The sequence below is a fragment of the Penicillium cinerascens genome, assembly GCF_028974065.1.
Source record: "Penicillium cinerascens strain IBT 15544 chromosome Unknown contig_1_segment0_segment0, whole genome shotgun sequence".
NCBI lineage: Eukaryota > Fungi > Ascomycota > Eurotiomycetes > Eurotiales > Aspergillaceae > Penicillium > Penicillium cinerascens.
In genome coordinates, this window is record NW_026695287.1 from 2,016,873 (window position 1) to 2,033,562 (window position 16,690).

The 16,690-nt window shown below is 52.2% G+C and overlaps 8 protein-coding genes across 8 annotated transcripts; 5 read left to right on the forward strand and 3 right to left on the reverse strand.

Moving 5' to 3' along the window:
* Positions 1-171: 171 nt before the first annotated feature.
* On the reverse strand, positions 172-1,254 carry N7498_002299 (uncharacterized protein; the record flags this gene model as incomplete). Its single annotated transcript, XM_058449361.1, has 4 exons — positions 172-447; positions 502-906; positions 993-1,150; positions 1,206-1,254. 4 exons carry the CDS (start codon positions 1,252-1,254, stop codon positions 172-174), a joined length of 888 nt encoding a protein of 295 aa, XP_058311705.1.
* Positions 1,255-1,771: 517 nt separating this feature from the next.
* Positions 1,772-3,554, forward strand: N7498_002300 (uncharacterized protein; the record flags this gene model as incomplete). The annotated part of the gene is made up of 2 exons (XM_058449362.1): positions 1,772-1,896; positions 1,946-3,554. 2 exons carry the CDS (start codon positions 1,772-1,774, stop codon positions 3,552-3,554), a joined length of 1,734 nt encoding a protein of 577 aa, XP_058311706.1.
* An 859-nt stretch (positions 3,555-4,413) lies between these two features.
* Positions 4,414-5,960, reverse strand: N7498_002301 (CDC2/CDK family serine/threonine-protein kinase; the record flags this gene model as incomplete). Its single annotated transcript, XM_058449363.1, has 2 exons — positions 5,335-5,960; positions 4,414-5,275 (listed from the first exon to the last, which is right to left on the reverse strand). The coding sequence occupies exons 1-2, from the start codon at positions 5,898-5,900 to the stop codon at positions 4,414-4,416; spliced, it is 1,428 nt and encodes a 475-aa protein (XP_058311707.1). The 5' UTR covers positions 5,901-5,960.
* Positions 5,961-6,163: 203 nt separating this feature from the next.
* Positions 6,164-7,129, forward strand: N7498_002302 (copper chaperone CCS1; the record flags this gene model as incomplete). The annotated part of the gene is made up of 4 exons (XM_058449364.1): positions 6,164-6,181; positions 6,246-6,318; positions 6,396-6,530; positions 6,600-7,129. 4 exons carry the CDS (start codon positions 6,164-6,166, stop codon positions 7,127-7,129), a joined length of 756 nt encoding a protein of 251 aa, XP_058311708.1.
* A 718-nt stretch (positions 7,130-7,847) lies between these two features.
* On the forward strand, positions 7,848-8,733 carry N7498_002303 (uncharacterized protein; the record flags this gene model as incomplete). Its single annotated transcript, XM_058449365.1, has 2 exons — positions 7,848-8,063; positions 8,119-8,733. 2 exons carry the CDS (start codon positions 7,848-7,850, stop codon positions 8,731-8,733), a joined length of 831 nt encoding a protein of 276 aa, XP_058311709.1.
* A 64-nt stretch (positions 8,734-8,797) lies between these two features.
* N7498_002304 (uncharacterized protein) lies at positions 8,798-9,635 on the reverse strand (the record flags this gene model as incomplete). The annotated part of the gene is made up of 3 exons (XM_058449366.1): positions 8,798-9,123; positions 9,178-9,302; positions 9,388-9,635. The coding sequence occupies 3 exons, from the start codon at positions 9,633-9,635 to the stop codon at positions 8,798-8,800; spliced, it is 699 nt and encodes a 232-aa protein (XP_058311710.1).
* Positions 9,636-13,188: 3,553 nt separating this feature from the next.
* On the forward strand, positions 13,189-15,064 carry N7498_002305 (putative PB1 domain protein; the record flags this gene model as incomplete). The annotated part of the gene is made up of 5 exons (XM_058449367.1): positions 13,189-13,203; positions 13,252-13,401; positions 13,461-13,796; positions 13,846-14,985; positions 15,035-15,064. 5 exons carry the CDS (start codon positions 13,189-13,191, stop codon positions 15,062-15,064), a joined length of 1,671 nt encoding a protein of 556 aa, XP_058311711.1.
* A 285-nt stretch (positions 15,065-15,349) lies between these two features.
* N7498_002306 (uncharacterized protein) lies at positions 15,350-16,619 on the forward strand (the record flags this gene model as incomplete). The annotated part of the gene is made up of 4 exons (XM_058449368.1): positions 15,350-15,472; positions 15,523-16,265; positions 16,347-16,552; positions 16,615-16,619. 4 exons carry the CDS (start codon positions 15,350-15,352, stop codon positions 16,617-16,619), a joined length of 1,077 nt encoding a protein of 358 aa, XP_058311712.1.
* Positions 16,620-16,690: the final 71 nt, after the last annotated feature.

The following is a 16,690-nucleotide window of genomic DNA, read 5'->3' on the forward strand; positions in this document are numbered from 1 at the left end:
GCTCCGCTACACGTGATCTTATCCTTATCAACAATTGAAGCGCTTCCAAGCTCGGATTACTCGATATTCGTACATGTCATGAGATTGGATACACTGGAAAGCAGCATAAAGTACATGGGTTCTGCCCCGTCGACATTTCACTTTTGGATATCATTCTTGGGCAATTTCCAGTTACCGCTGGCGTCTCCGTCCCTGCTGGTTCTTCTGTGCCGGAGCATCCACCACCATCTTGTCGCTATAGAACCCTGGACTCTGTGTGGTATTGCGAAGCACATCTCCCTGTTCATTGAATCCGTAGCTACCATCCTGCACGTTTGGCTCTGCATGGCGAGTTCGTCGTTGGCGATCTGCCCGCTCTCGGAGTTGGCTGTAGGAATTCGCTTGGGCTTTCCCATTGGTTCCAGCTCCAATAGGCTTGAGTGTCATGGAAAGAACCCTACCATCAGCCTGAAAACTGTGTTAGTGCGCTCATTTAGGTCATCGACTGGGTTGCAGTCTTACTCGCTGATTGTGGAAGTTTGCGACCACGTTCTCCGCTGTCCACTTGTCTTGGAAGGCAAACTCGGCGGTGACACTTGGACTGTGCCCAATGACCCGGCAACTGAGCATCGGTCCTGAAGTGGGTTCAAGGGCAGATTGGATGTCTGCGGCTGTCGTTCCTGGGGCAAAGTTGCTCCCCACCACCACAAACGGACCGGAGGCACCCTTAATGGAGAGGCCGCCGCTGGGCTCTCGAATAGTCGCCTGGGCATTTCCAGACTCTAGTGCACTCAGGAGGCGTTCAGCATTATGCTGCTTCTTATTTGCGGGTTTTGTTCGTGTGCGTGCTGATGGGGCTGTGGCGGGTGCCGGGATTGGCTTCGGCTTATTGGTCTGGTTCGGTCGGAAAGAGGCTGAGGCGGAGCGCTAAATGACAATGAAGAAGAAGACGTCGTCAGAGATGTTCCATGTGTTTGTAGAATGTAGAATATGAGGTGGTGGGCGTGATATACCTTGGGCACGCCGATCCTGCTGGCCAAGCTCCCGGGTTTCGCGGTCGGCGCCTTGCTCACTGATCCCGGCCCTGGTGCACTGGCGCGGCGGTCCTTCTTGTTCCTGTTCTTCCCAAGGAGCTGACTAGCAAGCTGCTCATGCTGCTTCTTCTGGCGATCTGAGGGCGCAAAAGGGTTAGATTCCGCATGGGGGACGGATTGGGGCGGCATTACCAGACTTGATGATGTCGTCGAACGAAATAGATGGTTTGGTCTTTGCCATTGTGCAAGGACAGGAAAGAAAGCAGTATCTAAAAGGAAAGTTGAGGTGAGATTGGATGGAAGTCAGGACTGAAGGGAGGCGGAGAAAAGAGCTCAGCCCAGCTCCAAGTGGAGCCGTGATCAGCGCGGCTGTCGCGCGCCACATGTTCTACACTTCAACAACTTAACGTCCCTTAGGTCTAGTCACTGTCATTGTATTTTACACGAATTTATTGGTCTACTAGTCCACTGATTTGCCTCGGCTTATGTCTGAATACATTAGAGCCCCATACTAAGTAGTTCGCATTCACTATGTAATGTATCCGTAGATGTTTGGAGACAAGGCGGCACTTGCCATCTTAGGACACAACATGTACTCTTCTGTTCTTTTCTGCTCTGCTTCCTTCTTGTCCTGTACCTTTTCGCTTCGGACTCTTGTATCCGTATCCTGCATCTCCTTCCATACTACGAAGTGCATTCTTTTTCGCCTATTGATTCCATCTACATCAACTTCTGCACGGTAGTAAATTGCAGATCAAATGGATCCAGACAAGGCCCATCAAGAGACATTACTGTCCAGTGGCAAATCTGTACAAGACTCTGCACGACGCAGGTCAAACTTTTCTCTGTCTTTTGCCCTTCGTTCACCCAGAAACAGAGCCAGGTAAGTGAACAATGGTATATCACAGGCATTTGCTAACAGGTAAACACAGTGTACTCAACATTGATACACCAGAGCCACAATGCCAGGAGAGACTTCACTATCCCATCTACAACCCACAAGATCCTCGCCACAATCCTTCAAGTGGACACCGTCATGATTCCCAAAATTCTTCGTCAGACTCCCAAAAACAAGCACGTTGGGTTCATGGCCTCCAAAAACGTTCCATTCACAAGGTGCGATCGGGAATTGTTGCTTTGAGAGAAGGGTTCCTGCGCCTGTCGAGCTGGAACAATGACGACATTGACGATACTGATACTGGCTCTGTGCTCGAGGGTCCCCGAAACAAAAAGAGCGAAAATAAGAAACGAGATCATGGCTTCTCAGGTATCTCTGATACCAGCACTCAGGAGGATATGAACTTTGGTGTTGGGATATATCGCACGAATTCGCCATGGCCCTCGGCCTCCCGCGAGCCAAGTTCGACTCGCCTCGCCTCTTCTCTCGTATTAACAGATGTGTCGGTGCCAGAAGTGCAGGCACGCGGCGAAAATTTGCACCATCCAGAGCCTGGATTATTCCACCACGCGAATTTTTTGACTGACGAGCTACCTCCGTACACTGAGAGCTACGACAAACCCTTCATCGATTACCTCGTAAACACGGATGCAAATGAGGAGAACCCGGTCTTTGACACAGAAAGGAGCATTGACGAACATGTCACTGAGCATTTAGATCAGTCTGATGCATCTGATTGGGAGACGATTGCATCTGGGAAGGAGAGTGCTAGTTCTGTGAATGGAGATGTCTCCAAGGCTCGTGGACCGTGTGACACCGACAACACTCCTGCAGAACAGCGACAACCAGCCCAGGGAGCCTTTTCGGATATTCCAACAGCTACAAAACGGTCCAAAACTCCAGGCCTGCGTCGCAAGGGGACAAGAAAAGCCGACTGCCCGATGTATGAACAAGAGACAACGAATAGATCCACGGATTCGTTCAAGCTGTCAGATCCCGATGCGCCAAGTAATTACGATTCAAGCAAGCAAGTTCACCCAATTGCTACAATAAGAGATTCGGAAGCCCTGGTGACACAGGAGCCCCTGCGGATTCATCGTGAAATGAAAAGTGCGGAGGCCGCTATGTCTTCCATTTCCATGTCGAGCAAGTGTCCGGCTAACGTCAAGATTGCCTTTCCTGGCCTTTACCACGCTTTGGTCGAGCAGTGGGAGAGTCACAACAACCTCATCGTGGACAGCGCTGGGTTTGAAAATAATTCACCTCCTTCTCAGGTCTCGTCCGACGCTGTTGTGTCAGGGCAGCCTCAACCGCAACATCTCATCTATCATGAGTTGCCTTGGAGCTGTGAAAATCGCACTCACGGACTAGCAACCAACACATCTGGCGGCCACAAAACTGTGGGCTCATCTCAGGTGCTTTCATCTGGCGAACACAGCTTGATAAGTAACGACGATATTTGGGCCCAAGCCGGCCGCTCTTCACGCTTCAGAACTACCAACTCAACACGCAGCTCGTCAACGGCGCACTCTCATCCCCCAGCAGAGATGTCGGCTTCCGAGGGACGCCACTCTTTTGGCCTTCACATCGCCCAGAGAATTGTGGGTGCTCCCAAGCTATCCCCAGATATGAAACGTGACTGACAGCTCTCAGGAATCTGGCTTGGAGACCACGTCAAATGAGTCAAGCCAGCAAGCCATTCCAGAACATTTCTTCAACCAACAGACATTTGCAGGTAACCAATATGCTTCTCTCTCTGCCCTCGCCACAGGCGGCCCTTTGGGATCACCTTTCGACCTATCGGACTGTTCATCGAACTGGACCAATGCCAGCTCCATTTCCCCGGGTGCCACATCCAGAACACCCATGTCAAACATCCCATGGTCTCCAATCGACTCTCCTGTCGACGAGGAAGTTCTGTTTTCCAATAAAATTTGGCGAAATGAGTATTACATGGCCGATGGCAAGACAAACAGTTTCTACCCTGATCGAGGAGATCAGCCGGTTAAAAGAATATGGAGGCAGCGTATCGATGATGACGGCAGCATCCACAGTGGGCCTGGTCTGGACCGGACTCCTTCCAGCAGACTCCATGTATCCGAGCTGATGGCTCCAATGACTCTGCCACGTTCAACCCTCCCACATTTATCACAGTCGAACAGACCACGTCTGGAAAGGGAGGGCTTTCAACCACCAGAGGATTATACCCCCGGGCAGCCCACACCTGCAAGACGCCTCGGATGAGGATTTGCAGCTGCATGCACTCTAATCCCACTCTTTTGAAAATCCCCACGGCTGGGGAATGGTGATAATCAATGGAAAAAAAGTTCGGTCTTTCGCTATCGATGCACTATTTCATTGCTAGCTGTGTATCTTTTAGGAACTGCGGAGATGTTCCAATATCTCCGCGTCAGCCATTCATTTGTTCTTCTGAATCAAACTCCCGCTAAAACGTGATGGTATATGTTGTCTCGTTCATTTTCAAAGGCTTCATCTGTCAACCTATCCCAGACGTAGTGCGAAGCCAGCGCCTGTCTCGCCCGTGTCTCCCACCGTGGCACCTCCAAACACACTCGCAAAGTCCAGCTCGGGTGCTTCCTGTCCCCGCTTCGGAGCTTCGGGGGTGTGGTGGCGTCTTCTCTTCTCCATCCCAGCCTTGGAAGGGTAGGTTGGGAACATCTCCTTTGGCTTGGGGCGTGGATCTTCTTTGAAATAGGCGTGTGAGAGACATTGCTGTGCAGTTGGGCGCACGGCCGGGTTCAGCGCCAGTAAACTAGACAACAGGCTCAAGCCTGCATTTGTCAAGTAAGGGAATCGTGTGCGAGGCAAGAGAGGAGGATTCCCGGCCGATGAAGCAGATGTCGGTGGTATCTTCAAGGATTTGGCATTTGGCAGAGAGCGGAAGCCCGGCCAGATCTGCTGATTAGGAGGTCCTGTCAAGGCAAAGATCTTGGAGACCTGATCGACCTCATTCTTGCCCTGCAGTAGAGGCTCCTTGGTGAGAAGTTCACCAAAGATACACCCAATACTCCACATGTCAATCTCTGGTCCGTACTTGTCGGCGCCCAGCAATAACTCCGGTGACCGGTACCATAGAGTCACCACGAGCTGGGTCAGCTTGGGAGGAGGGTCACCGTAGTACCGTGCCATGCCGAAATCAGCGAGCTTGATCTCGCCGCGGTTGTTCATGAGGAGGTTGGAGGTTTTGAGGTCGCGATGCATGATCCATTGCGAATGGAGGAATTCGAGCCCTCCTACGACTTGGAGGAGCAGGGTCTTGATCTCTGAAGGGAGGAAGGGCTCGCGCATCTCGTCGAGGAGAGTTTTGAGGTCGTGTTCGAGGAAATCCATTACTAGGTATACACTGCCGAATGGGTTAGTTAGCTGTCTGCTTCATCCAATGCGTCCATCGAAAAAACTCACTCATCCATCTTGTTACCCATGACCACTTCTCGTAGATGAACAACATTCGGATGCCGGGCCTCCAGGAGCGTTTGAATCTCCCGCAGTCCGGTAACCGGGAACCCGTCCGGCGTGTTCTCGATCTTCAATTTCTTCAGCGCGACCACCTCGCCCGTTGTGATATCCTTGGCCCGGGATACCCATCCATATGAGCCCTCCTCAATGTGATTCAATCGCTCGAAGTTGTCCACGTGCCTGCAAGTCCCCCATTCGCGCACAGGGAACCGCAGCAAGCTCGAACGCTTCTTCTGCCCCTGCTGTCCATCGTTCTGCGGGACCCTTGCGGTAGAATCGGATGCATCGAGGTCATTGGAAAGTCTGCGGCGCTTTTTCGGAGGTTCTGATTCCCCATTGGGTCCCTGGGCACCGTCGGCAGACTGTGCTGGAGGTTGAGCTTTGCTGGCCTCGAGCTGGCGCTGCTTCTCAAGCTTGGCGCGTTTTTTCTCCTCCTTTTCGCGCTTGCGTTGCGCGATAATGGCCTCTGTTTCTGGGTCGTCGTCTGCCCAGCGCGACTTTGCGGCAGACATCGTGGCTCGCGGAGTGGCGGATAAAGGGTGAAGTGCCGAATGACGTTTGGCTTCGGGGTTTGGGGAACGAGCGGGCGGAAAGTGCAGCTCCGATTTGAAATCCAACTGGGCCCCGCCGGTTCCTGGACCATGCAACTCGTGGAATGATCTTATAACATAGCGCCAGGTTTTCCCTCTGGCTCTCGTCTTTTGCATCTTTTATCATTCTTCCCGCCTGATACGTTGATACCTGCGTCTCCTGCCGGCATCGATCTACCCCCGCCATGATTGAACCATTCCAGGTCGGTTGCTCGGGCTCAGCTCTGTCTTCTGAGTAATGCCTACTGACATTCTATGGGTCTTTAGACTACTTTCGCGGTCCCGATGACCTGCGAAGGATGCGTCAAAGACATTTCCAGCTCCCTATACAAGCTTGACGGTACCGCCATCCTCTCGGATGCGATCGCGTCGCATCTGGCTACAACAACGTTCTGACAGCGCATCATCTCGATATAGGTATTAAGAAGGTGGACGCCAATCTCAAGGACCAACTCCTCTTCATCGAAGGCACTGCGCCACCGAGCTCCATCGTGTCCGCCATCCAGGACACCGGCCGAGACGCGATTCTGCGCGGAAGTGGCACTACGAACAGTCCGTCTTGTCTTCCATACTACTGCCCACTCTGCCCACAGCATTCATTCTAACTGATTTCATTTTCAGGCTCTGCCGTCTGCATTCTCGAAACCCACTGCTCCACCGTCTCCAACAAGATTCGCGGTCTTGCCCGCATGGTCCAGGTCTCCCCGAACATGACCCTAGTCGACCTGACCGTCAATGGTATGGCCCCAGGGAAGTACTGGGCCACCGTCCGTGAAGCGGGCGATATCTCACAGGGTGCTGCTTCGGCAGGCGGCATCTGGGAGTCGTTGAAGAACAAGGTCCTGGGCTCGGATGGCGCCCCGCCGGCAGAGAAGGAGCCGCGGGGCATCTTTGGATCGGTGGATGTGGATGAGAAGGGCCGAGGCAATGTGTTCTTGGACCGACCCGTTGCTATTTGGGAGTTGATCGGGCGGAGTATGGTGCTCTCGAAGACGAAGGAGGGACCTTTCAAGCGCGACGATGAACATACCCTTGTTGGTGTTATTGCGCGCAGTGCGGGCGTGTGGGATAATGATAAGATGGTTTGCTCGTGCTCCGGTAAGAACGTGTGGCAGGAGCGACAGGAGCAGGTGAGTCAGGGTATGGCTTGAACGATACCCTCCATGAACTATGTGACGGGTGGTGTTTGGGGGTGAGATTGTTGCGTGCTTTAAATACCCATCATCATGCAGTGTATGAACAACTGGCAGGAAAGTCCGAGTGGCAGAGTATAAGAATGGCTTTTGGAGACCAACAGATATCTTTGGCTTGGATTTCGAAACTTGAGCATTGCTGCCCGTCTGAAGCACAAAAGCTACTTTATTTTGTCTGAACATTGGACCGCCTTCAAGACTATAGGATAAGCCAAGGTCTGTTTCATTAAAGTATATCAAAGTGACGGTGACGGGTACTTTGAGGAACACCTTAATCAGATCAACGGTAGAAACAACGGCTCCCTTCTACCGAGGGGAACACCGCATGATGCAGTGCTAGGTGATCGGCACAGGGAGCAGCGGGCGAATGAACCTGAGGCTGTGGGGCTCGATCTGCCGACATGTTCAACTCGCCCATTCGTGGGTCTTTTGTCTCTGCCCGGTATTAAAATCGTGCTTCTGTCGGACATTTTGCGTTTGGGCCGTCACTCTATGACGAGATGAAATGGGAGTATACGAGAATTTCACTTTCATAGTTGCATATTCTCTCTGAAGATCCGGTCTAGATCAGTGACTAAGAGGATCACGTGGGTGCGCCTGAAAGCATTTCATTTCCCCGCGACTTCCATAACTTCCAACTATCGTTGGACTTGGGTCCTTGACGATACTAACTACAATGCTAGCCCCGAATCTCCAACTGAACCCTCCATTGCCGCCGAACCCACCCGTAGAGAAGACAACCACATATCGCGCGGAAGAAGCCCCCTCCTGCGGAGGTCATGGGACCTTTGAGATTCTCGAGGTAACTCGCTTCCTGGAACATCATGGGATCGAGTGCTGCCTCGTCGGTGTTTCCGCGTTGATCTTCTATGGTGCCGGACGTGTCCGCAATGTAAGATATCCTTCAATCATGAATCTGGCCGGATTGCAAAGCTGACGGGCTGCAGGATTGGGAACTTTGTATCCCCACCGAAAAAGTCAGCGAGGCTGTCTCATTACTCAAATCCGGCTCTCTGGCCGACAAAATACATCCTATGGCTCCTCATCCGATCCCTCAGCCTTCATCATTACACCACACATACCATCGATTCAAAGGGAGGGGCATTCACTTCTACTTCCTTATTGTTCCTTCTCATGATGCCCACATCCCTTGCGCTCCATTTCGCATCCGACGAAGCTTAAATGGACTTCCTTATCCGACATTACCGGTCTTGCTGCAGAGTTTCCTGGACATGAACAACGACGTGGCGCTATGCGACTGTATCGACGGGTCAAACGTTTCAGAGCGGTGGGGCTTCGAGAATCTAGATCTTGACGGGTCCAACGATCTAGAGTGGACGAAGAGGATGAACGACAAAGCTGCACAAGCTGCTAGGGGGAAAGGGTGGCTATTCATCCAATACTTTCCGACACAGACCATCAGCCGACGGGAGAAGTGGCAAAACAGAGTCCGGAGCAAGAAAGGACGACTTGGATGGACCACGCCAGAAGATCTTTTCGAAACTCGCTTCCGTTTGAAAGGCTCCCCGGATCCGTGGACTCAAAAACTCATATCATGTTAAGTCATGGCTCATGCATGTTCAATATTTACATTCCATTCACGATTAGATGTTTTATGAATATACGTCAAACACCAAGCAGTGTCTTCATATTTTCCACCTGCTCTGGGAAGGCCATGTATGTCGTGGCATAATGTCTCCAAAAGTACCTCCGCTGCTCCAAATCGTAATAGTCTCGTAGACTGGGTATCTGTGTCGCATATGTCGAGAATAAGAATTCCAGGTCTAGGAAGTCGTTGCTGCCTTCTCCGCCACGTTTGGAGAATGCGTCGAGCTTCGCGTAGATCTGGAAGAAGAGTCCAAGCACCAAGACAGGCGAGCCCTGAGGCGTGGGCCAAACAGGCCTGATGGATTCACGCGAGGATCCGAGATCAACAGGCGTTCCCAGGTTCCCTTGTTCTAGGTAATTAGCATTTATCGCCGCCCTTGCAGCTACACAAAACTCACCACTAATCACCACGTCCATACTAACCGCCAGGTCGGGAATATGGGGGAAGTCCGTGTCAAAGCTATGCCCGACATCAATGAATATCTGGACTGAGGTTCGGCCGTGTACCGCCGGGAAATGTATTCTGATGCACGTTAAAAACTGCCCGTTTCTTTTCCTACCTAGGGTAGGCGAATGGCGGATTCGAGTGAGAAAAAAAAAACAAGTACCGGGGTTGTGCCATTAGGATCTCCCTCAGATGGTCCATGGTGGTCGTTACGGAGATATCGATATCGCGAGTCGTACGGCTTCCGCCCCTTAAGTAGACAGCCCACCCTCCAATGAATGCATACGTGATCTGGCGCTCTTCAAAAAGAGTCGCTATGAATCTACCAGCGAGACCGAGCTGCATGATTTCGGCCATGTTGGACGGGTAATAGAGCTCCGCGAAGCGGTCAGTATTATAGATTTCGGCCATCGTGGGCGATCAAATGGAGGGGAAACCATTTGCGATTGCCGAATGGAAGATTCCGTTGATGCCAGCAGGTTGGTGAAGATGGTGAAGATAGGGAGGGGGTTGTCGTGCTCGGACGTCAAGGAGGGGGAAGCGACTACATAATCCCGGCCTTGCTTTCGTGCTTGGCGACATCCCTGTCGCTCAGACCGACTGTCTATATCGCTGTGATTGAATTTTTAACCCGCACGCAATGATGTCAATAGATTCCTCAATGGCATATTCTGCATTTGAGGGTTGGCTTGCGCTCCTTTTGACGACAATAATATATCTACCAACCTGATTTGCTCTTCAGTTGAGGATTCCATTCAACGCTCAGCCATCACACGACTGTCATTCACGGATTACAAAAAAAAAAAAAAAAGAGGATCAGCCATCATCGACCTTCCCTTGGCACAGGAAGATATATCAATATCAAATGCGACCGCTGTAAGAGAGTGTTCTAGAAGTGTAGGTATATCTCAATTTGAATTCCCGTAAATCTCGTATGTCGGTGCCAACAGTAATTCGGAGGGTGAACCTTGTGAAGTCTGCCATTGATGGCTCAAAACCCCTGGTAACCCACGAGGACCATTTCTATGTATGTTTCTACCACTTTTCCTCACTTGTTGCCCCGATGGGGAAAGCTAGCCCCGAGAAAGATCAATGCGAGAGCGCCAACCCCAATGCCAATCCTACTCTCAGCTTTTGCTTTATTAGACAAGCCTCCTTCGCCCGAACTTGTCTTGTCTGTAGCGCTTTGCGTGGCCGTGGACGAATTTTGGGAGGAGACGGCTGTGGCTATAGATGTGGATGTGGATGTGGATCCAACAATCCCATATATGACCATAGTGAAACACAATCCAGCCTTTCATCCAGCCCCATATGTTTTCAAGGATTAAGGCCGGGCGAGTAGGGTGGCCGTCGCATGTAGGAAACATCACAGTTGCTTGGTATAACCGCGTTTCGCCACAGACAGGAAGATCGAGATCGTGTACGATCTCGTCGTGGCTTTTGGCCCGAACATTAGAATCAGAGCCGATATAATCGATAGCATCCGACACTTGCTGGTCTGATAACTTTGGCTTTCGACCTGATTTATGCTTCGGTGTAGCCTGCTGGCTAACTGCGCAGGTATGGTGAGCCTGGCTCCATGATATCCCTAAACGGCGCGAGATAGCACTATAGGACCAGCCATCCTCTCGGTATTTCAGCACAATCAAGCGCTGGTCCCGGCTAAGATAGGGCCTGTGTTTGGTAGGGGTGCGCGGCTGCGATGCAGGAATTAGAGGGAATCCCTGGTTGGTAGTGGTAGGCATAATTGGTAGATTTTGGTAGATAGATTTTCAAGGGTTAGAAGAGCAGGACTACTTTGGCAGGATGTACATGTTGAGCTGTGTCTACAGCTATGACGAATGTTTTGATGACGCTATAGGTGCCCGTCTAGGTAAGTAGGCGGTCAGATAGGTGGCAGGAGGTTGGTCGTGGTGGGCCTCTATCATTTCCTTGGTCCGGTTGTAGTTCATCGGGTGGATCTGCGACGAACGTGTCTTCAACGGGGTCAGAGCAGGTGCGCTCTCTCTTCCATTTCGTCCCGCAGCATGTCCATGTGACGTTGACATATACGATGTCTGGATATATTTCGTTCCCTGGTTCCTAAGGTCAGTAGGGGCTTGGCTGAGTTTGAAGATGCTGAACAGCTGCAGGGTAATTTTTGAGATCACGATATACTCACCCAGAGGATTCCCGCAACTAACATCGGAAGTATTCGTGGTACCCCAAGGTAAGGCAGATACATCAACTCGTCCACAATGTACAAGTTCACATCTCACATCCAGTGCTGGTCTCCATCACACCATGCGTCGCACCCCAACATCAATACGCCGAGGTCCCCGGAAGTATCACATCAAGATTCTCGTTGACGGGATTTCATGTCCAATCGCATGACCTGCGGTACACACGCACGGACAATGCCTCATTTAAGAAACTCTTGTCTGTCTGTAAGGCCCACGGGATAAAATGTCGATCTCCGTGATTGGCGCTGTTCACGCCGATTAAGGAAATGATGGTCATCATGAGAATAGACAATATGCTCATTTGGGAGAATCCGTGTAAATACACACAATTGCTACTTAGTATATCCCCGCATATCGTGAACTCTCTCACGGAGATCCTTGTGGCAGCCCGTCCAGGGATATACATTCACCCCGCTCTGTGTCGCTATCGATCATCAAAGCTCATGCCCATCCGTGTACCCGTTCGAGCCGTATAACCAACGACGCCAGTGGTGAACTAAATAAAGCACTGCAGGCGCCGTGGCAGGAGGAACAGCCAATTGCAAGCGCCAGATGGACAGGGCCGATTGAGGACCCCAAGCACAGTTCTTTTTTCTCCGACTCCACGTGCCTTGGCCTGCACCCAAGGTGGACATTAAGGTCGACTTCCCCCGCACGGCATCCCATGTTGGTCGGTACCATGGATCCTCCCCGCGGCCCGTTCGTCGAACCAACCAGCAACCATGTCGATAACGTCCGTTCCCTTGTAACGGGTCTGACGGTGCCCTCCCCTCGGAGAATGACATGTATGCAGGGATGAACGGCCTGCCAATCTGCTGCCCGCCCAAGTCTTGACGTTCGAGCGCCGTGACGGGGGAACTCCGATTTGGAGAAGAGAGGTTGAAGAGCGTTCAGGAGTATGAGCACGGCATTGATCAGTCATGGCTGACACTCGCGAGAAAAGCGCCCACTCACAGGCGCGGCCGAGCGAAATCGGTGATGCGGCGTTCTGATTGATCGCATCGTGCATAAATGCTGCAGGTGCAACGCAAGTTATTTTTGGCCCGTCACCCCCTCGGCGCTTCCCAGTGGGCTGTTGTATTTTCCAGTTGACTCGGGCACCCCCTGCCCCTCCGGGCTCCTCTGCAGCCTCCGAATCTTGGCCTGCACTTCATTCCTCCTCCCCTTTTTCTTTCCCTGCAAACTGTCTGGGCTCGACCAGGATCGCATCCTAGTCTCGGCGTTTGCACCTTGAGCCCTCGAGCCGTGATCGGAGATTGGGCCACTCTCTCGATGGGCGGACCTCGTTCCTTAGATTCCGTCAGCCACCGGTTTTTAAAGAGCTGATATCGCATGATTCTATAAATACATTTCGAACCGATCGATTACCCCCTCAGGCGGCACGGGCTTGATCGATTGTATCTTTTCATCCATTCCCGTCACTTCACTCTAGTATTTTCGTATCGCGAAGTCAGGCCCCGCCACCAACACGCCCCCGCCTTGAACTCAGTTCCTCCCTTGGCAGAGCCCGGTTCGGGACTACCCACCGCATGGAATCCTGTGCAATTGCTGCCGACGCCTATAATACCGTCGACATTCCCGAATAAGATCGCCGCGTGACTTTCCGACTTTCCCCACGGTTGGCAGCCTGGAATCATCCTTGTGCCCTTTGGGTGAGCTGAGTGGAAGGTGTCTTGAATAACTTCTTTTCGGTTAGCCCACTAGGCAAAGGGGATACCATCAAAGTGATTGCATGGGGTGCGATGTCGCTCAAGCAAGTAAGATATAACGGGCAGGCTTCAGAATCTCACGCTGATTCCTTATAGGAAATCGAAACATGGGTTCAGGCCCTAATGGCTTATGACAACCAGGAGTTTGAGGAGGCGCTACGGAATTTCGACCAGATCGCCGATACGTCGAAGATTCTATTCAATTGCGGCGTGATATACGCAACACTCGGCCAGCACGATAAAGCAGTAAGTCAGCTACTAAGACCTAATTAGCGGATCATCTCAAGTTACTAACGTCGATTCAGGTGGAATGCTATCAACGAGCCGTCGGCTTGGATCGGTACCTCGCCATTGCATATTTCCAGCAGGGCGTTTCCAACTTCCTGTTGGGTGACTTTGAAGAAGCATTGGCCAATTTCAACGATACTTTGTTGTATCTGCGAGGAAATACATCGATTGACTATGAGCAGCTCGGACTTAAGTTTCGTCTGTATTCGTGCGAGGTGTTGTTTAATCGTGGCCTCTGCTATGTCTACCTCCGACAGATGGGTCCTGGAATGCAAGACCTGGAGTACGCGGGAAAGGAGAAGGTCACTACAGACCACGATGTGATCGATGATGCGATACGTGAGAATGCAGAGGTATATCTTGGAATCTACTGTTTGACAATCCCTTGCTAATCAGAAACAGGGGTACACCGTGTTCTCCATTCCCGTGGGTGTTTTGTATCGCCCCAATGCCGCCAAAGTCAAGAACCTCAAAACCAAGGATTATCTGGGCAAGTCTCGACTTGTTGCAGCATCCGATCGAAACCAAGGATCAGACCATCAATGGAAACCCATGGTAATAGACAAAACGGCCCTCGAAGAGCGCGAGGGTGTGTCTTTTGCTGCTACCAACTTGGTCCATAAGAACTTGAGCAGTCGCACTCGTCAGCAATCAGAACCACCATTGAACCGCAATGTATTTCCACCAACACCGCCGCCGGATGACCGATCAACCAACGGATCCACGGGAGGATCTACACATCACCGATCATCGTCTCTTCGAGCAGCCCGACCGCCCCGACTAGACCTGGCAGCGACAGGAGCGGGCTTGGATCGTCGGCCAGGAGCACAAGCAATCGGACCCCAGGTTCCAGAGAAACCGCGAATCGGTACGACACGCACTGCCTCAGAGCCCCGTGGACCGACATCACGGCAGCAAAATATGCGAGGCTTCGTCCAAGACTCCAGTCGAGGAGCCTGGCCCCGCGACCCGGGAGGGCACCGACGAAACCTCAGCGACACCAGCTTCCCGACAGACCCAAATTACACACAGATAGATCAATACAGCACGTACTCAAGTCCCCAAAACCTATCCAGTGCAGGCTGGGGCCGCGGAAGCCGACACCAGCCACCGCAATTCATCAACGAGGAGGACGAGTACGGCAGCGACGAATGTGACGGCGAACCCTTAAACGATGGAGGCTTCGAGATAGTAGGAACTGCCCCCAGCGGGTCCGGAGCATCTCCTCTACAGCAACGGCGGACGAGATCACCAGCACGGTTCTCGCGACGCGCAAACTCACGAAGACCGGAGGTTCGACGGTTCCGCACGAAGGTGCATGCTCCAGACGATATTCGGTATATCATGATCGGGCCCACAGTTGAGTTTGCCGAATTTGAGAGTCGAATTCGAGAGAAATTCGGCTTTCAGTGTCCGTTGAAGATGAGGGTGCAGGATGATGGCGATATGATTACCATGGTGGACCAGGAGGATCTGGATTTGCTGCTCAGCTCGGCCCGGGAGGTTGCCCGTCGGGAGGGTAGTGAGATGGGCAAAATGGAGGTGAGTTTGATCTGCTCTCTGTTTGAACATGTGTACTAATTGGCTGTAGGTCTGGGTGGAAGAGCGGTCCATGATCTAGTTGGTCTTCAGGGTATTGAGTTTGGCTTGGGCATTGTGGATAGCGTTTTTGGATTTGTCTATACCCTTTGGATTAGCGTGGAATTACGCAGTGAATATAATCTATAGACCGGAAGCAAGTACATTCATGGATATAGTATATAGTTCAGGGTGCAGCGGTGGAAACCAACCAATGGAGCGCGGTGACGTTTACTGTTGACGGCTCCACTTCAACTCCAACTCCGCTTGTACACCTTACCACCTTCCCACCTTCACACCTTTCATCCCCCTCCATGACGCCCTCACAATGACCGACCTCACTCCCACCCTCAATCAACTCCTCTCCGCCAAAAATGGCCCCTCTATACCCAACAAATCCCGCCCGTCGCCAGAGACAGCCGACGAGTTCTTAAAGGAGGCATATCGAATCGTCAGTCCGCCCGCACCACCAAAGCAAGACTCAGACTAACACACGAAAAGAACTCACACATCCACTCCCTCCTAAAATACCTGCAAACGATCCGCCATGCCTACCTCTCAACAACAGCCCCCCAACGCCGCAACCCCAACACGAGCACGCGCAAAGACTCCAACCCAACACCGCCCTCCAAAACCCAATCCCACCTAACCGACCCAGAACGCGACGCCGTTGACTCCTCAACAGCCCTCCTCCTCCGCGACCTCGCCGCCTCAATCTCAAACCTCGCCTCCGCCGAAACCCTCCGCCAAGAAACAGAGTCCAGCATCCTGCGCAAGAAATACGGCCACAGCGCAGCAGGCCAATTACTCTGGCGCTGGGCCGGAGGCGCAGGCATCGGCGAAGAAGACGAGGGTAAATCGGAGGAACAAGTTCGCGCAGAGGAGAGCGCGAAGACGACTCGCACTGTGCGCGAGGGTGTGCTCTGGTTTCTGAGGACGGGCCTCGAGGGCGCGGCGAGCGTGCAGCGGGAAATGGTCGAGAAGCGCATCGAGCGCGTGCGCGAGAAGGAGAAGAGTGTCTTGTATAAGAATGCCGTGCCTGGCGCGAAGGTGCCCCCGGCTGCGTCGGAGTACGGTGCTGGGTCCAAGTCTGCGCCACCTGTGCCGACGCCTGATGCCGTGGTGTTGAGTGAGGCGGACTCGGCGCGGATCGAGGCGCAGCTTTCACCGGAGCAGTTGCAGCTTTTTGCAGAGGAGAATGATTCTATGCTTAGGCATTATGAGGATACGCTTGGGAAAGTACAGTATGTTTTGTCCTTTTTCTCTCTCTCTCTTTTTGTTTGGCCTTCCGATCTGGAGATGAGTTTACTTATGTGTCACTACAGGAACGCTGAGAAATCGCTCATCGAAATCTCCTCTCTCCAAGAAACCCTTGTCACCCATCTCTCTACGCAAGAAGAGTACATCTCACAGCTCGTCAGCGACGTCGACACGACTCAGACGAACGTCGGACGAGGTAACCGCGAGCTCAAGCGCGCGACCGAGCGCCGGAGTACGGCACAGGCAGTATTCTGGGGGACGATCGGGTTATGTACGTGGCTCGTGGTGTGGGATTTGGTCTTTTGATCCGCATTCAAAGCGCATGCATTATAGGTTAATAGGTGTTGACTTGAGCATTGGCCGTGGTGTATATCAAAGCATACCCATTTTCACCCTTACTTTTCCCTTT